General features: G+C 44.4%; 7 protein-coding genes across 7 annotated transcripts; 2 read left to right on the forward strand and 5 right to left on the reverse strand.

Moving 5' to 3' along the window:
* Positions 1-219: 219 nt before the first annotated feature.
* Positions 220-2969, reverse strand: HO173_012588 (uncharacterized protein; the record flags this gene model as incomplete). Its single annotated transcript, XM_037314423.1, has 4 exons — positions 220-506; positions 553-2439; positions 2499-2780; positions 2858-2969. The coding sequence occupies 4 exons, from the start codon at positions 2967-2969 to the stop codon at positions 220-222; spliced, it is 2568 nt and encodes an 855-aa protein (XP_037158665.1).
* A 2596-nt stretch (positions 2970-5565) lies between these two features.
* Positions 5566-6776, forward strand: HO173_012589 (uncharacterized protein; the record flags this gene model as incomplete). The annotated part of the gene is made up of 3 exons (XM_037314424.1): positions 5566-5780; positions 5834-6475; positions 6545-6776. The coding sequence occupies 3 exons, from the start codon at positions 5566-5568 to the stop codon at positions 6774-6776; spliced, it is 1089 nt and encodes a 362-aa protein (XP_037158666.1).
* A 98-nt stretch (positions 6777-6874) lies between these two features.
* Positions 6875-8094, reverse strand: HO173_012590 (uncharacterized protein; the record flags this gene model as incomplete). Its single annotated transcript, XM_037314425.1, has 2 exons — positions 6875-7939; positions 7996-8094. 2 exons carry the CDS (start codon positions 8092-8094, stop codon positions 6875-6877), a joined length of 1164 nt encoding a protein of 387 aa, XP_037158667.1.
* A 325-nt stretch (positions 8095-8419) lies between these two features.
* On the reverse strand, positions 8420-9157 carry HO173_012591 (uncharacterized protein; the record flags this gene model as incomplete). Its single annotated transcript, XM_037314426.1, has 3 exons — positions 8420-8814; positions 8874-9034; positions 9126-9157. 3 exons carry the CDS (start codon positions 9155-9157, stop codon positions 8420-8422), a joined length of 588 nt encoding a protein of 195 aa, XP_037158668.1.
* A 387-nt stretch (positions 9158-9544) lies between these two features.
* HO173_012592 (uncharacterized protein) lies at positions 9545-9757 on the reverse strand (the record flags this gene model as incomplete). Its single annotated transcript, XM_037314427.1, has 2 exons — positions 9545-9638; positions 9690-9757. The coding sequence occupies 2 exons, from the start codon at positions 9755-9757 to the stop codon at positions 9545-9547; spliced, it is 162 nt and encodes a 53-aa protein (XP_037158669.1).
* A 2372-nt stretch (positions 9758-12129) lies between these two features.
* On the reverse strand, positions 12130-12954 carry HO173_012593 (uncharacterized protein; the record flags this gene model as incomplete). The annotated part of the gene is made up of 3 exons (XM_037314428.1): positions 12130-12196; positions 12247-12576; positions 12632-12954. 3 exons carry the CDS (start codon positions 12952-12954, stop codon positions 12130-12132), a joined length of 720 nt encoding a protein of 239 aa, XP_037158670.1.
* A 4088-nt stretch (positions 12955-17042) lies between these two features.
* Positions 17043-17673, forward strand: HO173_012594 (uncharacterized protein; the record flags this gene model as incomplete). The annotated part of the gene is made up of 2 exons (XM_037314429.1): positions 17043-17050; positions 17163-17673. 2 exons carry the CDS (start codon positions 17043-17045, stop codon positions 17671-17673), a joined length of 519 nt encoding a protein of 172 aa, XP_037158671.1.
* Between the last annotated feature and the right edge of the window lie 1739 nt (positions 17674-19412).

Consider the following 19412-nt stretch of genomic DNA (forward strand, 5'->3'; position numbering starts at 1 on the left):
ACAGGATCACGAATCGAACAAATGAAATCCTGCTCGAAATGCCATCATACACACGTCCAGTTGGTATTAAATGCATATGCGTGCTGTGCTCCGCGGTGAACGTGACAAGCCACGTCCAAAGTCCTGCGAGTAATCGTCTCCCACGGAGACGGTAAAGAGGGTACAAGAAACGAACAATCAGAGCCACAGAGTACTGTCGGGCATCGGACCTTGGCAGAACTATACCTGCCTGCTTTGGTCCCCATTGGACCTGGAAAACACCTTCACAACACCATCGCCTCCTCCACTGACCACCCACCTGCCGTCCTGACTCCACACAACACTGCAGATGCCTTCGCCGCGCATGAGCCGGTGGCTCGTGATTTCTTGTGCGCAAGATCTTTTCTCCAGCGACCAAAATCGGAGACTAGCATCGTGACCGGCAGAGACAAGTTCCGCACCCGAGGGTGAGAGGGAGAGCGCAGAGATGGCGGCGGGGTGGGCAAGCATGTCGTACGTGCATTGACCTACATCCATCAGCATGTAATCATAGTGGAAACAAGGGATCAGTACCGCTGTTGGCATCGAAGAATCGGATATAGCGATCTTCGTGCCCACTGAGTATCACGCCTTCAACACCGCTGCTCGATCCAGTAGGGCCGTGAACCGTGCTCTCATCTTCCGATACCCCTCTTCCAGAGTCAAAGCTCATGGTGCCCTCCAGACCCACAGTCGTAGCGCCTACCGCATTGACGCCTGTGCTGGGAGTCCCGTCATACGTTTCCAGACTCGCCATCCCGACCATCTCTTCTGCTGTGCGGGTGTTGTAGACGAGAATGGAAGCGTCAGCATAAGACACCACGAAAGTCTCACCGGACATGGACAAAGGACTGATACATGTGGGTGATGGGTGATCGGGCCTCTCGATCCGGTGGACAAGGGAGTATTGAAATGGTTTGGAAGTCGCGGTGTTTGGCTGTGGTGAGGATGGGAAGTTGGAGCCTGCCGATACCGAATTTGCTCTTCGACTACCCCCCGTACCCCTTCTCGACGCTTGATGCGGTGATGATGCTTGAGGTGGTGTACTGACGGCCCAGATGAGTATTGTTCCATCCGCGGCACCGGATGCAATGATCGTTCGGTCCGGCCCACCGTGATGCGTAGACTGATCTCCAAGTATGGATGCAGAAGTTCCAGGCAGGACGCAGACCGTCCACACGGCGTCTGTATGACCATCCAGTGTAGCTTTCGGGTCAACCCTGCCCCGTTCCCAGACTCGCACGGTAGCGTCTTGCCCTCCCGAGAAGACCCAGCCATCTCCTTGGGCCCTACCGCCGTTTGTAAATGGCTGGTGTACAGGAGATGCAGCAAGCGAGAGAACGGCCCCAGTATGGCCTCGATGGGTTTGATCGCACTTGAGATCCAAATCTTCTCCCTTGTTTGGATTGCTGCCGGCCGTCCACCTCTTGATTGTCCCGTCATCCCCAGCGGTGCAGATCTCAGGTTGCGCTGGGCTCCCTCCACCGGAGAAAATGACGGATCGCACGACGTCGAGATGACCTCTGAGTGCGAAGCGAACCTTGAATTGGCCAGCATCGCCTCTGAAGCTGCCACCCGTATGCGACGTTGATAGCTCTCTCAGCTCATGTGATCCATCGCTCGGCCGGCTTCTCGATAAAGAGCTTTTCCGTCTATGCGAACCGGGCCCTCCGCGCGTAGGAGATTTCAACGCAACGTTGTTCGCGTTTGGGAAGGCGTCGGTATCAGGTCTTTGAGGTAATGGTTGCTCTGGCGCAGGCCGGTCTTCAGTAGGAGGAGGCTCTGCAGGGTCGTCAAAATTCCACCCATCTGCATCCGCAACCTCCGGCTCTTCTGATGTTTTAGCGTTCTCCTCTTCTTCGCGAGGGGGTATAGGTCGGCCAAATGAATCATAGCTATGTGCCACCTTTTCAACTTGCTCATCGCGATCACGATTAGGGAAGCCGTATTCTGATCGAGGTTGATTTGACCGATCGATAGCGGTAAGAGGCGGGTTTTGCTGTTGCGCTTGTCGTTCCGGCAGACTTCGACTCATGTAGGATGCCTGTTCTGGTGGCTGTGAGGTGCGAGAGAGTGCTGGAATATCAGAGACTCGAGGGACGGGTGGAGGTTGATGATTAGGTAGAGGCGATGGTCCTAATGATCCGTAATTTGTCGGTAGCTGCTTTTGTCTTTGCTGGACATACACCTCCTCTAAAGACCTCTGTGGTTGTTGATCGTTGGCGTATTGGTGATTCTGAAGTGCTTGCTCCGGCTCTTCGCTATATTGCTGCTGGCCGTTGAACGATAAGACGTGGTACGAGACCTCTTCGATGCATTTGCCAAGGTACAACCGTGACCTATCTCTTTCCGATTCGTGTCTGAGACTTGGAGAGGATTGATCTTCGGGTTCGAGGTCGAGGAAGGAGTTGTGAGGTTTGCCTAGAGATCGCGGGTTTGGTTAGCTACCAGGAATTAGAGAGTGGCGAGAGATGGCCTACCCTTAGAGGTCGGCCTGACGTTCTGCTTCGTGACCTGACTCTCCTCTTTCTTGTCCTCTGGTTGCGTCCCAGATTGCGGAGATTTGGCTTTTTCCCTCTCCTTTTTGAGGGCATGCTCCAGAAGCCTGATGTGTTTGTCCATTGATTCCCGTAGTCGCTTGTTTGTCCTCCCGTCGCCCTCGAGCTTTCCTATTCGCGACTTCATCTCCGCTCTTTCAATTTGCCAGGCATTCCGTTCACGCTCGTGTCTATGCCATTCAGTTTGTAGGAAGCGCATTACCCCTGTAATAAAAGATGGGTCAGCGGAGAAGTTTGAATCGTCCACAGGTGACGACGCTCGTATCATGACGTGTGCTCACCTTGTAATGTATACTCTGTGCCTTGAGGCTGACCTCCACTGTTACCTGCCTCGCTCCCACCACCGGCACTCCCTCCGCTGCCCCCCATGCCAGCGGAGTTCTGCCATGCCATTGTCTCCTAGGTTCTCACGGCCGCACAATCATTACCGTACACCTAAACACAACCGACGGATCTGGGTTGGCTTTTTGTTCAACAAGCTTTCACGGATTGAGCTGGTATAGTCGCGAGCTGTGAATCTGAAGCTCTTGTTTGGAGATACGGATTTGGTGTGAACGACGGTAAGGAGATAGGAGTGATTCATACCCCGAGGATCTATCTTAAATATCAAATGAATGGCCTTTAGCAGTGATAAGGTGTTAACGGTTCTTAACGGTGGTAACGGGTGGGAGCATCAACGGCCTGCTGGCGGCGAAGTCGATGTTCCCATTTGGCAGCAGATCCATCGCGCCAAGCATGATAGGGCTGAGCGATCCCGTATTTTTGTGCTTGTGTCGACTAATACACTTCAAATATCAAGTTATAAGCCATGATCTATAGCAATGTCTTCTTGCTCTTGGAAGACGATGAGGGTCATACTTTTCGCTCTAACTGGCTGATTACCGAATATATAGGAATTTGTGAAATAGCCACTGACGTCCTGAAATTAAATGATCGCGTGATCATTATACAGGTTGTACTGGCTGTAAGCAGTCGCTCAGAGACGATGCTATTCCAGAAGGTATTCAAAGACATCCATTTCACTGACATCTCCGTCTTCACTAAAAGCCTACCTAGTGTCTTGAACGCAACTACCCTGATTCCAGATCTCCAGGCCCACTTTCATGACATCCTCACCCCCTGACCAAATTTTCAAAGACTGACAATCGGCTTCGCGACTATCAGCGCACAAGATCCAGGGCCTAATTTATCGAGTTCAAGCTGAGGAGCGACACCTGCACTTGTGAGATGCCCATTTAGCAATGCGGCAGAGAGCTCGGTTTCCTTGGACGGTATGGTCTCAGCAGTCGCAACGAATTTTTTGTTGAATAATATCGTGGAATATCCCGAGCCTGATGTCCCCGTCCTCTTCATTCGCAATCAGGAAGCTTTTGGCGGGCATAGCTCGAAACGCGGCCGCAAGTCAAATGATCGCCAGATGGCTGAAAGGGACCACCACTGAGCGATTCGAACGGCTAAATAATACGCAACGAAGGAACAAGTTTACCCTGCGCATGTGAGAGTCGTTGGAATTCCTCGCTCCGATTTACTGTCAAGTCACTCGACACATGTGGGGGCGGCTGGTAAGAGGTTACGTTGATGTGGCACATTGAAACCTCGATGCTTAGCATGACGAGTGTCACTGAAGGTCCATATTGTTGTAGGTTCATCAAAAAATCTGTGGGAGCGGTAGTGGTTTGGATAAGGGACAGCAATTAGTTGATATATCATAGACTGCGAAGGTGTACTGATAGGCAAATATGTCTCAAGGTAACAAGTTTCCCGAGTTGCATGCACTCCAGCTTCCCGGATTACACAGGATAGGATTTGAGCCTATTGAAACAGCGAACATCCGCGCCTCAGGAATACAAGACCTGAGATCCGCTAGCTGCCGTGAATACTGCAAAGCTGCGAGGAGCTGTCTTCTGTTACATGTACGATTCCACGGGAGACAGCGTGTGGTTTTCAATGGTAGGGCTGGGGGCTGGCTAGGAGAGTATGATGTCTGTGACTGCGAATATACTCACCGTAGCTGATTTGGGGCAGCCGGATCAGCAATCCGCTTCTATCGCCAATCGCTTGACTACTTCACCCTCATGGGAGCATGAGCGGCCTCTGCGCTCCCCACCCACTGATGTAATTATGGTCGAGGTGGGGAGATGATAAGGCTCAGCTAAGGTGACCGTGTCTAGAAACAGACGATAAGCAGAGGCACTGCGATTGTGGAGTGTCCCGGTGTCTCACAAGCCTGCCATGATCACAGCAGGTTTGGTTATGATCTCAGGTGGCGCCGAGTTCTGGTCCTCCCCATCTCATTGCACCCGCCATGGGCCTGGCAATGTCCCGCGCATCTTAATAACCTTGAGAACTGTATGGATGGAATTGGAGGAGCCTCTTGACTTGAGCCTTGACCCAGAGCATTGTTCCTGAATTCTGGTTAAGGACTCTTTCCGCTATATCGCTCGAGATCTCAGGCTGCCGTGAGGGTCAAAACTGGCTAATAGGTGGGTTGGTGATACGATTTTGTGTGGAATTTAAGTCCTCTGGAATTGGGAGGCTCGTGCCTTCTCTAAAACGGCCAACGTTGAGGAATGGGCCATCTAATGGGACGAGTGACGTTCGTTCTTCCCTTCCAGGGTTTGAGCTCGGTCACTAGAGAGCACGCCCCGACCCGTAGGACCGGGGTCTATTCTTGGGGCCTTGGGGGCTTTATTCAAGCTCAGCTACCCTACTTTTCGAGAGTACACAAGCACGCAGCTTGATTGTTTAGCGGATGGCGTGGCTCGTTACTGAAACCCATTGTTGGGAATGCTTCCAACTGCGACTTCAATAAAATACCTCGGATAGGTCATGAGAATCTCGACCATGGTTAGACCTCTAATACATCTCTCGACGCCTAAGTAGTACTCCCTTCTTTTCTCATATCTTCTCAATTCTCATTGCAGAGGCTACAACGTACTTGCAAGCCTAGAGGTGTTCTGTGCTTCTTACTCTCTCCCCACAGCCAACCATGGATTTTGATGGTACACCTGCCATATGCTCAACGGCAGCATATGAGCCATATCTCCAACTCAGTGCCTTTCCTCCTGCTCAGGCATACTGTTCCAATCTCTCTTCTGAAAGTCCGATACAAGTCGGCGATCCCACGTGTGCCAGCGGAAGCGATCGATGCATATTGCTCTCTTACCTACAAGCTGCTGACCCCACGTTCGCACAGACTGTCTGGTATGCCTCCCCTTCAGAGCCGACTAAATAAGCTAGGCACTCATCGGATTCAGCTGTTGTATCGGAGATTGCCACAAATCAGAATCAACCGTGATTTCAATAGCCACGAATCCCCCACCTAATACTTCGTCTGCAAGCTCTAAGATAGGATCCGCGGGCTCAGTATCGTCTGTTCAGTCGGAGTCTCCCGGTGTCGTTACAAGTTCATCGACTACAACAGACGTTCCCACGTCATCAAGCTTTTCGGTCAATTCTCTGTCTAATTCCTTGCCCGGTGGCTCGCCATCAATACTGTCAAGCAGATCTTTGTCGACATCGACATCCAGCGCGGAGCTTCCAACGAGCAGCAGCCTATTGAGCTCCAGCACGACAAGTCAAACCCATACCTACAGTACAATATCAACATCCAGAAAAAGGTCTACATCCCCGAGTACGGGAAAAAGCTCCAGCACTAGGATCTTAAGCTCAGGTTCAAGCCCCTCCGCATCGGAAACATCCCCGTCAAGCTCAAACCCGCCAACAAGCACCGCTTCTCACACTACGTCTTACAGCACCTGCGCCACATGCTCCTATCCCACTCCAACGGCTGCTTGTACGAAGTTCAACGGTTACGAGCAGTATCACTCCGGCCAATGCTACATCGAAAACACAAACAATCCTGGCAATGTCGATCCTCTTTACCCGCCCATCTACTCGTACGTGCAGGGTGGCCCCTATTCGTCTACGTATTTCGAAGTAGTACTCGCTAACCTGGAGCACTACAGAACATACCCCGGCACACTCAACGCATGTGATGCCGCCACCATCTGCGCCCTTGGATCCGAAGGGTTCGATCCTAATGTGTACGCTTCATTCGATCTGCACTATCTCTGCTCGAACTCAAGCTGGGTATGCGTGCAATATTATGGCGCCAATTTTCGAGCATCTTATTTCGACGTGCAGGATTTCGACGTGGTTGTAGCGTATGGGTATTATGGTATGCGGGATCATGACTAGAGAGCTGTCTCTAGTGCTCTAGAGTGCTAGTCATGTCGTCTGACTAGGTACATTTATACATTGTAGTTTCTCGCGCTCTATCGAGCCCGCCTCCCCCACTAGAATTCCAATTCCTCAACCTCCATCCCACACTCCACGCACGTCTTCGTTCCGACCCCTTCATCCCCCTCGACCGGCCTCCCCCAGACATGCGTATGTTTCCCACCCCTCCCCACCTCGTCCCCAAACTCCCCTCCGCCATCACCCCTCCTCCCCCGCCTATAAGCCTCCACCCTCGTCTTCTTCTTCAACTCCTGCAACTTGGCCCTGAACTTCCCCTCCTTCCTCCTCTTCTTCTCCCCCTCCCTCTTCTCAAACTCATCATCCAACTTGTCCCCACCACCCCACTTCCTATCGCTGAAAGCGTACTCCTCAACCTGATAGCGCAGATAGAGCATCATATTATTCCACGTACTCTTATGCGGATTCGGACGCTCGAGATGAGGCAGCAACTCCTCATCCTTCAGTTCCGGATCCGTCAACAGATAATCCTCCCTCGCCTCCGTCTTCGTCAGCAAGCTGTATTTCTCCGGCAACTTCTCCTTGCACGCGTTGCACACGGCGCAGTGCAGCACCTCTTCCCACTTCCAATCGATCTCCAAGCTCCCGCACTCCCTGCATTTTTTGTCGCTCCCCTCCCGCGCCCCCTTCGACAGCACGCTCAAACCCGGCTCGAACGGCCCGGCTTTCTGCTCCCGGAGCGACCGCAGAAGTTGGTGGCGCTCCCACTCCTTCATCGTCATGTGCGCCGGCTTCTCGCCCGCTTTCAACGCGTGCAACGCTTTGTTGTGCGGGTCATCTTCCACCGTCAAGAAGCCCCCTTTCGTATCCGTCATCTTACTGAAGTCATACTCGACGAACTTTGTAAAGTTCCTCGCCGGCTGGATCTCGTCCAGGGGGCGAAAGCCGCCGGGCTTCGCGGCCGGTGTGGTACTTCGAGCATCTCGTAGGGTGGAAGTGACGCCGGCGGTGGTGGAGGAGTAGGGGCGTTTTTGGCCGGCGGCGAGGTTGCTGGAGGTGAGGTTGCTGGAGGAGCGTTTGAGGGAGGCGGGGGCGTCGCTGTTGTTGCGGGCTTCGGATTCGCGTTGGGTGCGGAGGGCTTTGGCTTTTAGGCGGTTGATTTCCTGAGTTGGCCGGTCAGCAGGCTGGGTAGGATAGGTGGCGAAAGTATAGGGCATACTATATTCTTGACTTGCTCTGGTGTGAGGGGCGCTCTTGGGAGGACGCCGGGGTTGGAGGGCGCCGTTTGCGGAGGGGGCGTTGAAGGTCGTTCGGTCATTCTGGCGCGAGGTTGATAGGAGATGGCTCGGATGGCATGGTATGGTGTACTGCTGTCGTAGACTTCGGTACAGTTCGAAGATGTGAGTTTTGAGAATTGAGGCGTTGAATGAAAGTGAAAGAATGCATAGTGGCGTTACGTGGGGAGGGCAGCCTACAAAAGTATGATATTGAGCTATTCAACAATCTGTATCTCCGTCTTTCAGAGCTTCCGCATTTGGTTGCGAGTGGTGAACTAACGAGTTTTCTATGGTCGGTTTTGTCTTACACAGCAAGTACGGGAGATGTGATGTCCGCAGAGCAACGTCTCTCAAGAATGTCCGAGCCTACTCTTCCTTGACACCCCCACTTCCAGCTCTCTCCGCCTGCTCAATACTTTTCTTATCCGCCTTGAGGTCCCCTCCCCCACCCATACCCATCATGCCACCTGCGCTCTTCCACGGTCTCTTCAAGTCCCCGACAGCCGGTTGCCCAAACAGATGTATCTTCATCAAATTCCCTTCAAATGCGCCCTTGAGCGGGATGATCGACTGGATCAGGAGCGGGTTCGTGTACTTCATGTACAGATGCATGACGCCCATCATTCCTACCCCCATCAACTGCGATTTGTACATCCCCTTAAGCTGCTGTAAGTCGTACGAGTGGACAGTCGTAGTGATGAGTTTGGGCTCTTCGGCTGAGCCCATTGGTGGTGGTTCGACGTATTTGAGGGTAGTGAGGTCTTGCAACACAGCATGTCAGCGGGCACTCCACATGCCGCACAAATGAAACCAGACTAACCCTTCTTCTTGTTGATCTTCATCTGCATGTAGAAGTAGATGCCCAAGATGATAAGATTGGAGACGACGTATAGGACGCGGACGCCCATAAGGACTTGAGGGTCTTCGAAGGGTATCTTCTTAGATACCTGCATCATACCGAGTATGATGAGCAGATTAGTGCTAAAGAGAGATTGGGGTCAGCACGGTGCAGGCAAGATCGCAGCTACAGCTCGTGCGATCATTGCGCAAGGACGAGGCAACCAGAACGTACATCTGGGGATTAGCTAAACTGAGGCCCGACATGGCTGGAAGACGGCACGGAGGCGACGTTTCTGTAAAGTCTTTGAAGCGCACTGAGCTATGCGAAGTTGTTTGAAGAGAAGGATGACAAGGGCGTTGAGTCGAGAAGATGGCGGCAAGGACACCTAGATTCTACGACACAATTTGATAGGCACATGACGCTTAAAACTTTTGTATCGGACGCCAACCGAGCCAGTCGGCCAGCCTTCTGTGAAAGGTTCTACAGTTCATGAGTTCCTTACTGGGGAGAAGAGGTAATTGTTTTTTTGCCTTCGTTTCTCCTGACTTCTCTCCTATATCTCGTTATTATTGTATCCTCTTTACCCCCCACAATAGATGCATTTGTCCGTGCATCCACCCCTCCCAATCGCTATGAACACGAAGAAGCATTTACCCTATCTCGAGAGTGCTATTTTTTCCATTACCCATCAACGTCTCCACATCCTCGCAGCTTATCGTGCCAGCTTCCAAGTCTATGGTTGCACTGTAGTTCCATCAGTCTCGTTCATAAGCACGTCCAGATCCACCTACTTACCTAAAACGCTCTCTCAAATTGGCTCCTCTCTCTCTGTGCCTGATATCTGTATGGCCACTGTCCTCCATTCAAGAGCTGTCTTCCCTCGCTGTCGCTAGTAACGGGTATGGCGGTAGAGAGTGAGGATCATAATCGTCCTGGTGGAATGATTTCTCATACGGTTTCTTTGCAACTACTGCCAGATCCTGCAATAGTCTTTTCCGATTTTGCTTAGAGAAACGCATGAACATGCGCTTCCAGTTCCGAGGCCGACGAAGGGGAAAATTTACGTCGCGGCCGATCCGTTCAAATTCGGCCTACGCTTCGGAAGCTGGTGTCGACATCTTAATTGGAGGAAGAGAGCGTTAGGGGTCGTGAATTATCCGGAAATGCGTGAAGGAATTTTGACGGCAGGTAGTGGACAACGATGTAAATCTGATTGTAGTCAAGGCTTCGTCTAGGTTTCTGTACTTTGCGGTACCAAGCTTCTTATGAACCATGATTATGGGCCCAGGGAAGGAAAAGGCGCCGCATGGTAACGAGAAAAGGTGCTGGATGGTCTTTTCACTGTTCCTCTGGGATCTTGAATACTCAAATAGCTGGAAGTGTTCATGCGAGCACTACAGGTTGGAAGAAAATGCCAGGGATCCCGGCGAGGCACTTCAGCCAACAAGTGTCATCACTCGAACGCTTCCGCCTAGGACTTAGGCTCTACAAGGATTAAGCTTGCGGAGAGGTCGGAGGGGCTAGGAGTTCAAGAGTGGCAGCCCCTGAAACAGCGTGAGATGGCGTTGGTCTGAAAGATCAGGGCGTGGCAGACGAGAATAGGAAACCTCTGGAACACGAATCGGACCTTATCATAACTATCTTATCGCTCTTGGCAGACAAAATTCAGTTTCAGCCGGCCAAAGACCTTGAGGTTGCAAGTGACATGTCACCAGCAGAATGCCAGAACAATTTTCGCCATCTGGCATGGTTACGGATACCCCATGAGTCGAAAACGGACAACTCGGCCTTAGCCAAGAGGGCTTCCCGCAAAATGGCTCAGCTGGTCCAAGCCAAGCGACTATGCCTATCGTAATAAGAACGAGACATCATCCGAGTCCACAGCTACCTCAGAGGAAAGGAGCATCTAGTGATGGTTCTGGAATTACATCTGTCGCCAGCTCAAACCTTATGCGCAACTAGGAATCCGACAGTGAACAAGCGGGGTATTAGAAGCATCCTCAAGGAGAAAAAAGCAAGGGAGGGTTGAGAGGCCGACTCGATAGGTGTTGATTTTCCTGCGTCCCGTATTCTGTATCTCACGGATTTCGCCGGTTTACGATATACAATCTGTGGTTGTTTTCGCTCTCATGGATACTTTCCTGGTGATGTTCTACATCTGGATTCGAGGCTGCATGATTTACTTATGTCTCAGAAATGCTGCCCTTGCATAAGAGCTCGGTAAAATCTCCAGGTAGATCTCTTCTCAATTTTAAACCTCTCTTTTTTAGACACACGCCCAGTACCAGAATCTTCGTCACCCGACTAGTCATTGTCATTGCAAGCCCCCTCTTCCAAAATATGACGTCTTTGTTACATTCGCACTGTTTGGCTACAAAACTAGCCACGATGCCTTCCTGGGGTCTCCACGCTTTACCTCGTCTCCTGGCGTCTGGCCGCACGATATCCTTCCAGTCCTGGTTCCAGCCGCCGAGCCCTCACAGGATTTACCACTGTAGCCCCCCGCAATGGCACCACCTTCGTCTACCCCAAATCTTGCCATATTTGGCTTTCGAGGAGCGCAGGTATCATCTCCGCCAATGAACGCCAGCAACGATCTACGACGGAATGTCAGAACCAAAGCTCTACCGACAACGTATGAATATGTCAGAGCTCGGGAATTTGAGGCGATACCGGACACACCACTACCACCAGTTCCACGAAACGCAGGTCAAGAAATCCCGTCAACAACCCACACTGATCAAGGAAGACATCGAAGTCGATGGCCCACATCACCATGCAAAATGAAGGGAATCTGCCAAACGTCTCCGAATGTTCAGGACTGCCGTTCTATTCGTAGTGAAGGGGTTCTTCAGCTCGGGTATATGTTCTTTATGTTGGCATTGTACATGGTCGTCGCAGTGCTACTCTGGATGTACGGCCCGTTTCTAAAGCTCTCATGCCGATTCACTTATGAGTGGATCAAAAGGTTCAGTCAGAGATGCGAGACATACAAGCAAGAAAAAGCCAGCATTGAAGATACAAAGGAGCAAGGATTGGACCGTCGCGGCGGAGTGTGGGGAATGACTTTCAGCATATTTCAGATAATTGCCTACTATTGGGACAACGATCCGGACTGGTACCCGGGTAGTATTCTGAGTAAGATCGTATCTAGCTTTCGAGATGTCTCACTTTATGCTGTGGCAATACTGCTGGCTGCATACATGATATTTTAGACATATCGCAGCAACCAAGCTCAACTTGTCGTCCACGGCAGTCCAAGCGTCCTCATCTCTACTGCCAACCTGAAGAGATAGTCCAAGCTGCCAAGCATTAGCACACGCTTTCAGACTTTCAAGCGTGTTTGCTTTACCTCTCCGCCTGCGTCTTAGCCTTCTGCACGTCGTCACCCCAAACATAAACGCCGTGCCTCCTCACCAGGACCGCGTACGTATCAGGGTACCTATCCATCGCCGCTTCCAGACTCGAAGTCAAGTCCTCCTCGTGCGCAGTGTTCTCAATGATTGGCACTCTGAGCTTGTCGAAGAAACCAAGCATCCCCTGTTTACGTCTTCCTTGCGGGATACCTTTGATCTGTTCGATCTTCTCGATCTCGAAGCATGTGTCTTCGAGCTTCTCGCCCTTCTGAGCCGCATCCCGCTCCACGAGGAGAGTCACCAGGACTGCCCACTGTGAGTGTGTACTACAGCCGTGGTTAGGACTCTGAACCGGGCAGTCAAGGACGTTACTTCACTGACTGGATACAACATCCCGCGCCCATGTCAAACGCAGCCATGAACAGCGGCGTACACGCAGACGGCTTCAGCACCGGAGGTTTCCGCAGGTACGATGTCGTAGCATAGTCCAGGACGAAGATATTCTCCGGCTGCATCAATTCTTTCTGCACCCCAGACGGCGCAATGAAGATGTGCGGACCCTTGCGGATCGATGTGCCGCCTCCGGTGCCGGTGACCCAACCCAGGTTGTAGAAGCTGCGGCAGAGGGTGCAGATGTGGTTGGCGGGATGGTAAGGGTCATCGGAGATGATTAGCTGGTCGTTGGCTTGAGCAGAGCCTTGCATGTTTTTATCAGAAGCTGCCATCTGGCTCTAGAGAACCGGTCTTCAGTAACCTGTCCTCGCAGTCACTCTCGGTGCTTGAAATCTGACAGGAAAAGTTAAAGAAGACATACGACGGTGCGACGGTGGAAACGGAGTGGCAGTCACGAACCCCTCGTAGCTTTTTGGATTACTTCAACCTATCGGTCTCTGGGTGTATTCTTGGATACTGTCAGCTCTGACTGATGAGAACTTCAGGCTTGCATTGTAATTCAACGGACTTTGGTTGTAGTGATGCCACTGCGCATATCCGAGATTTACCCACTACAAGTTTTTGATCCGAAATGTAACTCCCTAGGATAAACAGTCTTATTTTACCTTTATAATCTATCCTTCTACTACTTACGTAGAAATATCTGAAAAGAAAAGTATCAAAGAGTATAAGATATAATCTCTATAATTCTATAAAATTTTAAAATTCGAAGTTTATGCTAATAAATTTAAACGCGCTCTATAATACGCTTCGTACTCTATAGTTTACTATATAAACTTAAAGATTATTAGAGTTCTAGAAATCTATTTCTACCCTCTATAATTCCGATTTTTAGATTTTTAATATAATAAATAATACTCATATATACTCTCGAGAATTATATTTCGAAGTGTTATTTCATCTATAAATCTAAAAAGTAAATTTCCATACGATTTCCGTCGAGTTCGTATTATAAGTACGATTTAGTACGATTTAGTCTATTAAGTAGACTTTATCTATATTTAACTCTTTTCGCTAGTTCTATTAATTTAGTAACTTTAAAAAATTTTTAGTAACTTTAAAATTTTTACGTAATATACTCTAATATACTTTAAGTACTATTCTATATACATATAATATCAATATATATTATTATTAATATACGCATTATTATACGCTATATTAGAGTATTACTTACGCGATTAATTTTATTAAATTATCTAATTTCGTAGCTAAATTTAAGTTAGCGTTAATACTTATTATCGTAAAATTTTATTATCGTAATATCGATTATTAGAACTTTTCTTTTTTTATATATATTACTATTAAATTAATAGAACTAGCGAAAAAGATTAAAATAGTTACTAAACCGGCGGAATTTAAATAGATTCTAATTAGATTTACTAATTCGACGGATTTTATAATTTCCGCGATACACGCGCGATTAGCAATTTCAAATTTTATAGAAACTTTTTAAATTTGTAGATGTTGTATTATAACGTAATTTTACTCGTATTATCTAGAAGTAAGTTATCTAATAGAGCGAGGACATTAATAGATTAAGCGATATTCGGCTAAGGGGAAAATTATATTAGCGTTCTCGCTCTATTAGATAACTTACTTCTAAATAGCACGAGTATTTCTTTTCTTATACTCGAAATAAATACGCTAGTAGAGTTCTTTAAATAGAGCTATTAATTAATCAAATTTAACGTCTAGCGTAGATTTTATTATTATTTAATATAATTCTTACTAAGTAATATTACGCTCTAAGTAGAGTAGCCGTAATAATTTAAAAGAAAAAAATTATTTTTAGAAATCGATAATGTTAGCTTAAATACGATCTATAATAAATATATTTCTTATTAAAAATTATCGAAAATTAAGTAGAACCTCTAGATATTAGATTATTAAAAAAAATTCTTAAAAAGATCGAATATATAGATAAATAATATACTATAACTATACTCTCTAAATATTATATAATTAAAGAGCTAAATCGTATTAGAAATATCTTATTTTATAACTTATTACTAGATCTTAAATCTTAATATACGAGATTAACTTAGTAGAAGATAATAAGATAATAAGATATAATAGTAAAATAATAGAATACGATAAGATAAAAGGTTTATAATTATGATATAACTTTAGAATTACTTTTTATTAGCTTATACTATCTATAATAACTCTAAATAATATTATATAGAAAGAGAAAGATAGTAGAGATAGTCGATAACTAATAGAAAGGAGATAAAGATAAGAAGATAGCTTAATAGACGATAGATAGTTAATATATAAAAGAAGAATAATAAAAGAAGTACGATTATATAGCTATTAAATGAGCTTAAAAACAGCTATATTCGAAGAATAATTAAATTATATATTAATTTTATATATACTTCTATATAATTATATATACTTACTATAACTCTAAGCTTACTTTAAAGCTATACTTATCTATATTATCGCTTTTAATAATTCTTATCTTCTATTATATATAAAGCGATCTAATAATTAAAGTAGCTATATAATATACGATAAAGCTATTTCTTCTTTATAGAGATATTAGAATTTAATAGAGTATTAAAAGCACGCTTCTTTAGACTTAATATACGTAATCTAGACTCGATAATAATATTCTAATACTTATATTAAGTATATATTATATACTTCTTTATAACTCTTATAGAATTACTATATAGCTCGACTTTAATATATTTAATAATTTAATTAAATCGTTTATTATCTAGATAAGTAATATACTTATTAACTTTAACCTCTTCTTTAAATAAGAATAATTCCTTATATAGTCGAATTCTGAAATTTCTATATTATCTCTTCTTTTAATAATAGCTCGTATAACTTTTAATCTTAAAGTCGTTAATAATACTATAATTTAATATCTAAAAGAAGATCGACTATTAGTTTCTTATAGTCTTTCTCTAAATCTTATACGCCTAGCGATATTAATTAATAATATTTATCGAGTCTATATTATAGTTATAATTATTAATATAATATAAAATCTTAAATATCGCTCTAGACTATTTATTAAATAGCTCTTTTATAGTCTTCGTATTAATAAAGATAAAATCTAATCTTTTTCGCTACTTCTTAATAATATTACTCGTTTTATCTACGATATATATCGTAGATAGCGAGAATATCGTATTATTATCAATTTAGCTTAGATATAATACGTCGCCTATTAAAATAGCTATAAGCGTATCTTAGAATAGCTTATAATCTCATTTTTCCCTTATAATCTATAGAACTACTAGGAAATCAACGCTATTATTTATACGAGTAGTTTTATATACTCTAATATCTATAATTCGTAGCTTATAAAATAACGGGATTAATATAAAGAGGTTATCGAGATAAAGAGTATATATCTTATTAGAAGAAAGAGAAGGTAGTATAAGCGTAAGCTAATATACTATAGATTCGATAGCTATTAGCGTTTTATATAATTTTAACTCGTCGATCTTTAAAGTACGCGAGTAATATATAAAGTTATATAGATATTTAGCCTTATAGAAGATCTAGAACTTATACTCTCGTTTAATAGACTTATTTCTTATATCGACGATATACTTTAATTATCTAAAAAATCGAATTATTATCTTATCGATAGCGATATTACTATTAAACCTTAGTACCTCTAATAATAATTTCTAAAAGAAGTTAATAGAGGCTTTATTTTATATTATTATTAAAGCCTCTAAAACTTTAATTCCTCCTCGATTATTACTTTTACATCTTCTTTTATAAACTTTATAAATATATTATTACTTAAAAGGCTAATATAGAAAAATCGCTATAATTAAGTAAATCTATTCTAAATTATAAATAACTACGATATATATATAAGACTTAATAAATCGATTAGTATAATAATAACTTACTTATAATAAGATAATACGTATTATAAAATAGCTTCTTATTTTAATAGCTTACTATCTTATCTTCTTAATAAATGTCATGAGATGCCTCAGGGATACTCATAGGGCCACTAGCGTAGGCTTGGCACCGCACATATCTGCCTGCAGACCACATAGATTAATCAACATCTTTTACACCACACACATATATGAGTCAAACCATAATGATTCCTTAACAATTGGTAGCAACACCTGGCCCTACTTCATAGGATATCCAGGCGTCATCAGACGTTTACGTAAAGTCTGCATCAACACCTAATAGTGCAACGCTCCAAGCCGGACCTCTAACACACTCGCTGTCATCGAGTACCATTTGACCAAAACACCGTCCACATCGATCCTTTCGCTAGGCCTATCGATATCATGAATTCATACGCTAAAAGACTCGCCTCATTCACGTCATAGCCACACGTATGTCCAAGTGCCTCTACCGTAGCCCGTGCTGGCTTTCATCGAGAATACGACCCTACTTTTCCATCTCCGGATCTCACTGTATGCTCACTATGCGGTCTTGATCCCTGTGACTGGGACAGTGACGGTAGTCCATTCGATTTCCACGCTACTCGATCACCGGAGTGTCCATTCGTACGTGCAATACAGCAGAAGAAGAAGCACCGGAATCAAAAGACTCGCCAGCAATATAAGAGGTCTCTACAAGCCGTCCAGCCAGCTATCCAGCCAGCCACTCAGCCAATCACTCAGCCAGCTCACCAATCCACTCAATTAGCCACTCAGCCAGAGCACTCAGTTGAGCAAGAGGAGGAACTACAACAGGCAAATGCGGAGAACACGGCGGAGAAAGCAAGCGGCAGCAAGGCCATCAGCACCAAGAACACGGCTCAGCTCTCTACGATCCCACGTCAAGTCATCACTCAGCAAGCGGAGAACACCACTGCAACTTGGCCTATCATCCCCACTGCATTGATATGGTACATCACTGCAATGACGAAACAAGAGAAGGATCTACTGCGACGATCACAGCCAATTGGGCCACTGCAGGAGGACATCGGACGATGCATATTTGGACGAATTAAAACCGTCTGATGTCGTGCTCCGGTACTATTCGAAGGGTTTCACTGCGACAGAAGATCTCGGGGGAATCACACCACTAATTAGCACGGTGTCTCCATTTCTTTCCGGTTTTTCGAAAAGAACCATGCATGCATACTTCTTGCCATGAGGACATGGCATTTCTCTGTTTTTTGTGGGCAATTGTCATGAGATGCCTCAGGGACACTCATAGGGCCACTAGCGTAGGCTTGGCACCGCACATATCTGCCTGCAGACCACATAGATTAATCAACATCTTTTACACCACACACATATATGAGTCAAACCATAATGATTCCTTAACAATAAACGTTTATATAGATTAAACTATCTATAAATATCTTAATTTCATTTATATTAATAGCCTATTAAGAACGCTAATTAAAATTCTTATTAGAAACTCTCGATTTAATAGAGTCTTATTCTCGAGATATAGTAAGCTATTATAATATATATATATTAGTACTTCGCGTAATAGTCTTAAATATCTCTTTAGTAAAGAATAGCGAGAATAAGATAAATAGGCTATCTTAATCTAGGTTCGCTGAAATTTAAGACTTCGAAGTATACTTTAATTCTTTCTAAAAAGCATTAAATATAATTATAGAGAATTTAGCTATAGTAGTAATAATAGCGTTATTTTCTTTAATAGCATCGAATCGCGATTTCTCGATCCTTGCTTACTATTTTTTAAGCTTTCTTTCTTTTATTAAAATCGCTTTCCTCTTAATCTTAATAATCTTTTTACTATTCTTATTCTTACTACTATATTTAATTAATTATATAAAAGTAATAATATTTATAATAGCGTTTAAAGTCTTCTTTACGATATCGCTAGAAATTACTTTAACGATCTAATTAATAGAAATAATAACTATAGTATTAATCTTAATCTTCTATTTTATAGTCTTCTTCTTTACTTTAATTATAATTGAAAAGCTAGCTTTCTTCCTGTCGACAAGTTTTAAAAAGTATTATTAAGATCTAAATCGAGAAAGTTAGATATCTATTCGGGAAGTAACTAAATTTCTTAATTACGAATATTAAATTTTATTAATAATCTTAACTTTATCTCCGTCTCTCTTTATTTCTTCTTTAAAAGAATTCTATCTCTATAAATTATATCTTAGTTAACTCTTTTCGATTATAGTATCTCTTCTTCTATTATTATACGTACTACGAATCGTTATTAAAAAAAGCGTTAATAATAGAAAAATAAGTATATTCTCTCGCAATTACGCTTTTAAAATTAGCTATAATTTTAGAGAAATTAATAAAATCTATAGTAACGTCGAGATTCTATACTCTATAATATTATAATACGCTATTAAGTTTAGTCTACAATATCTTATAGATCTTTTTAATATATATTCGAAGGCTTTAATAAATTATCTACTAGACTTCTTCTCGATTCTTCTCATCGATACGGTAATCTTAAATTTCGCTGTTAAGATTCTACATAACGTTTAACCTTTAACGTATAAAATTTACATCGAGATTACAGTCTTCTCACTTGAAAAAATTACGAGAATTCTATTTATATTTAATAAGTAGAGCGAGATAAAGAGCTTCGGGGTATGGTAGAATAGCTGAAAGATACTCGGATTCTCTACGAATATAATACTATTCTGAAGCTATATAACGATATTATCGATATCGTTACTACGAGTAAAGATGAGAATAACGAGAATAAGAATAACGAGGATGAGGATAACGAGAACGAGGACGATAAC

This window comes from Letharia columbiana, assembly GCF_014066305.1.
Source record: "Letharia columbiana isolate WasteWater2 chromosome Unknown Sc0000085_s0, whole genome shotgun sequence".
NCBI lineage: Eukaryota > Fungi > Ascomycota > Lecanoromycetes > Lecanorales > Parmeliaceae > Letharia > Letharia columbiana.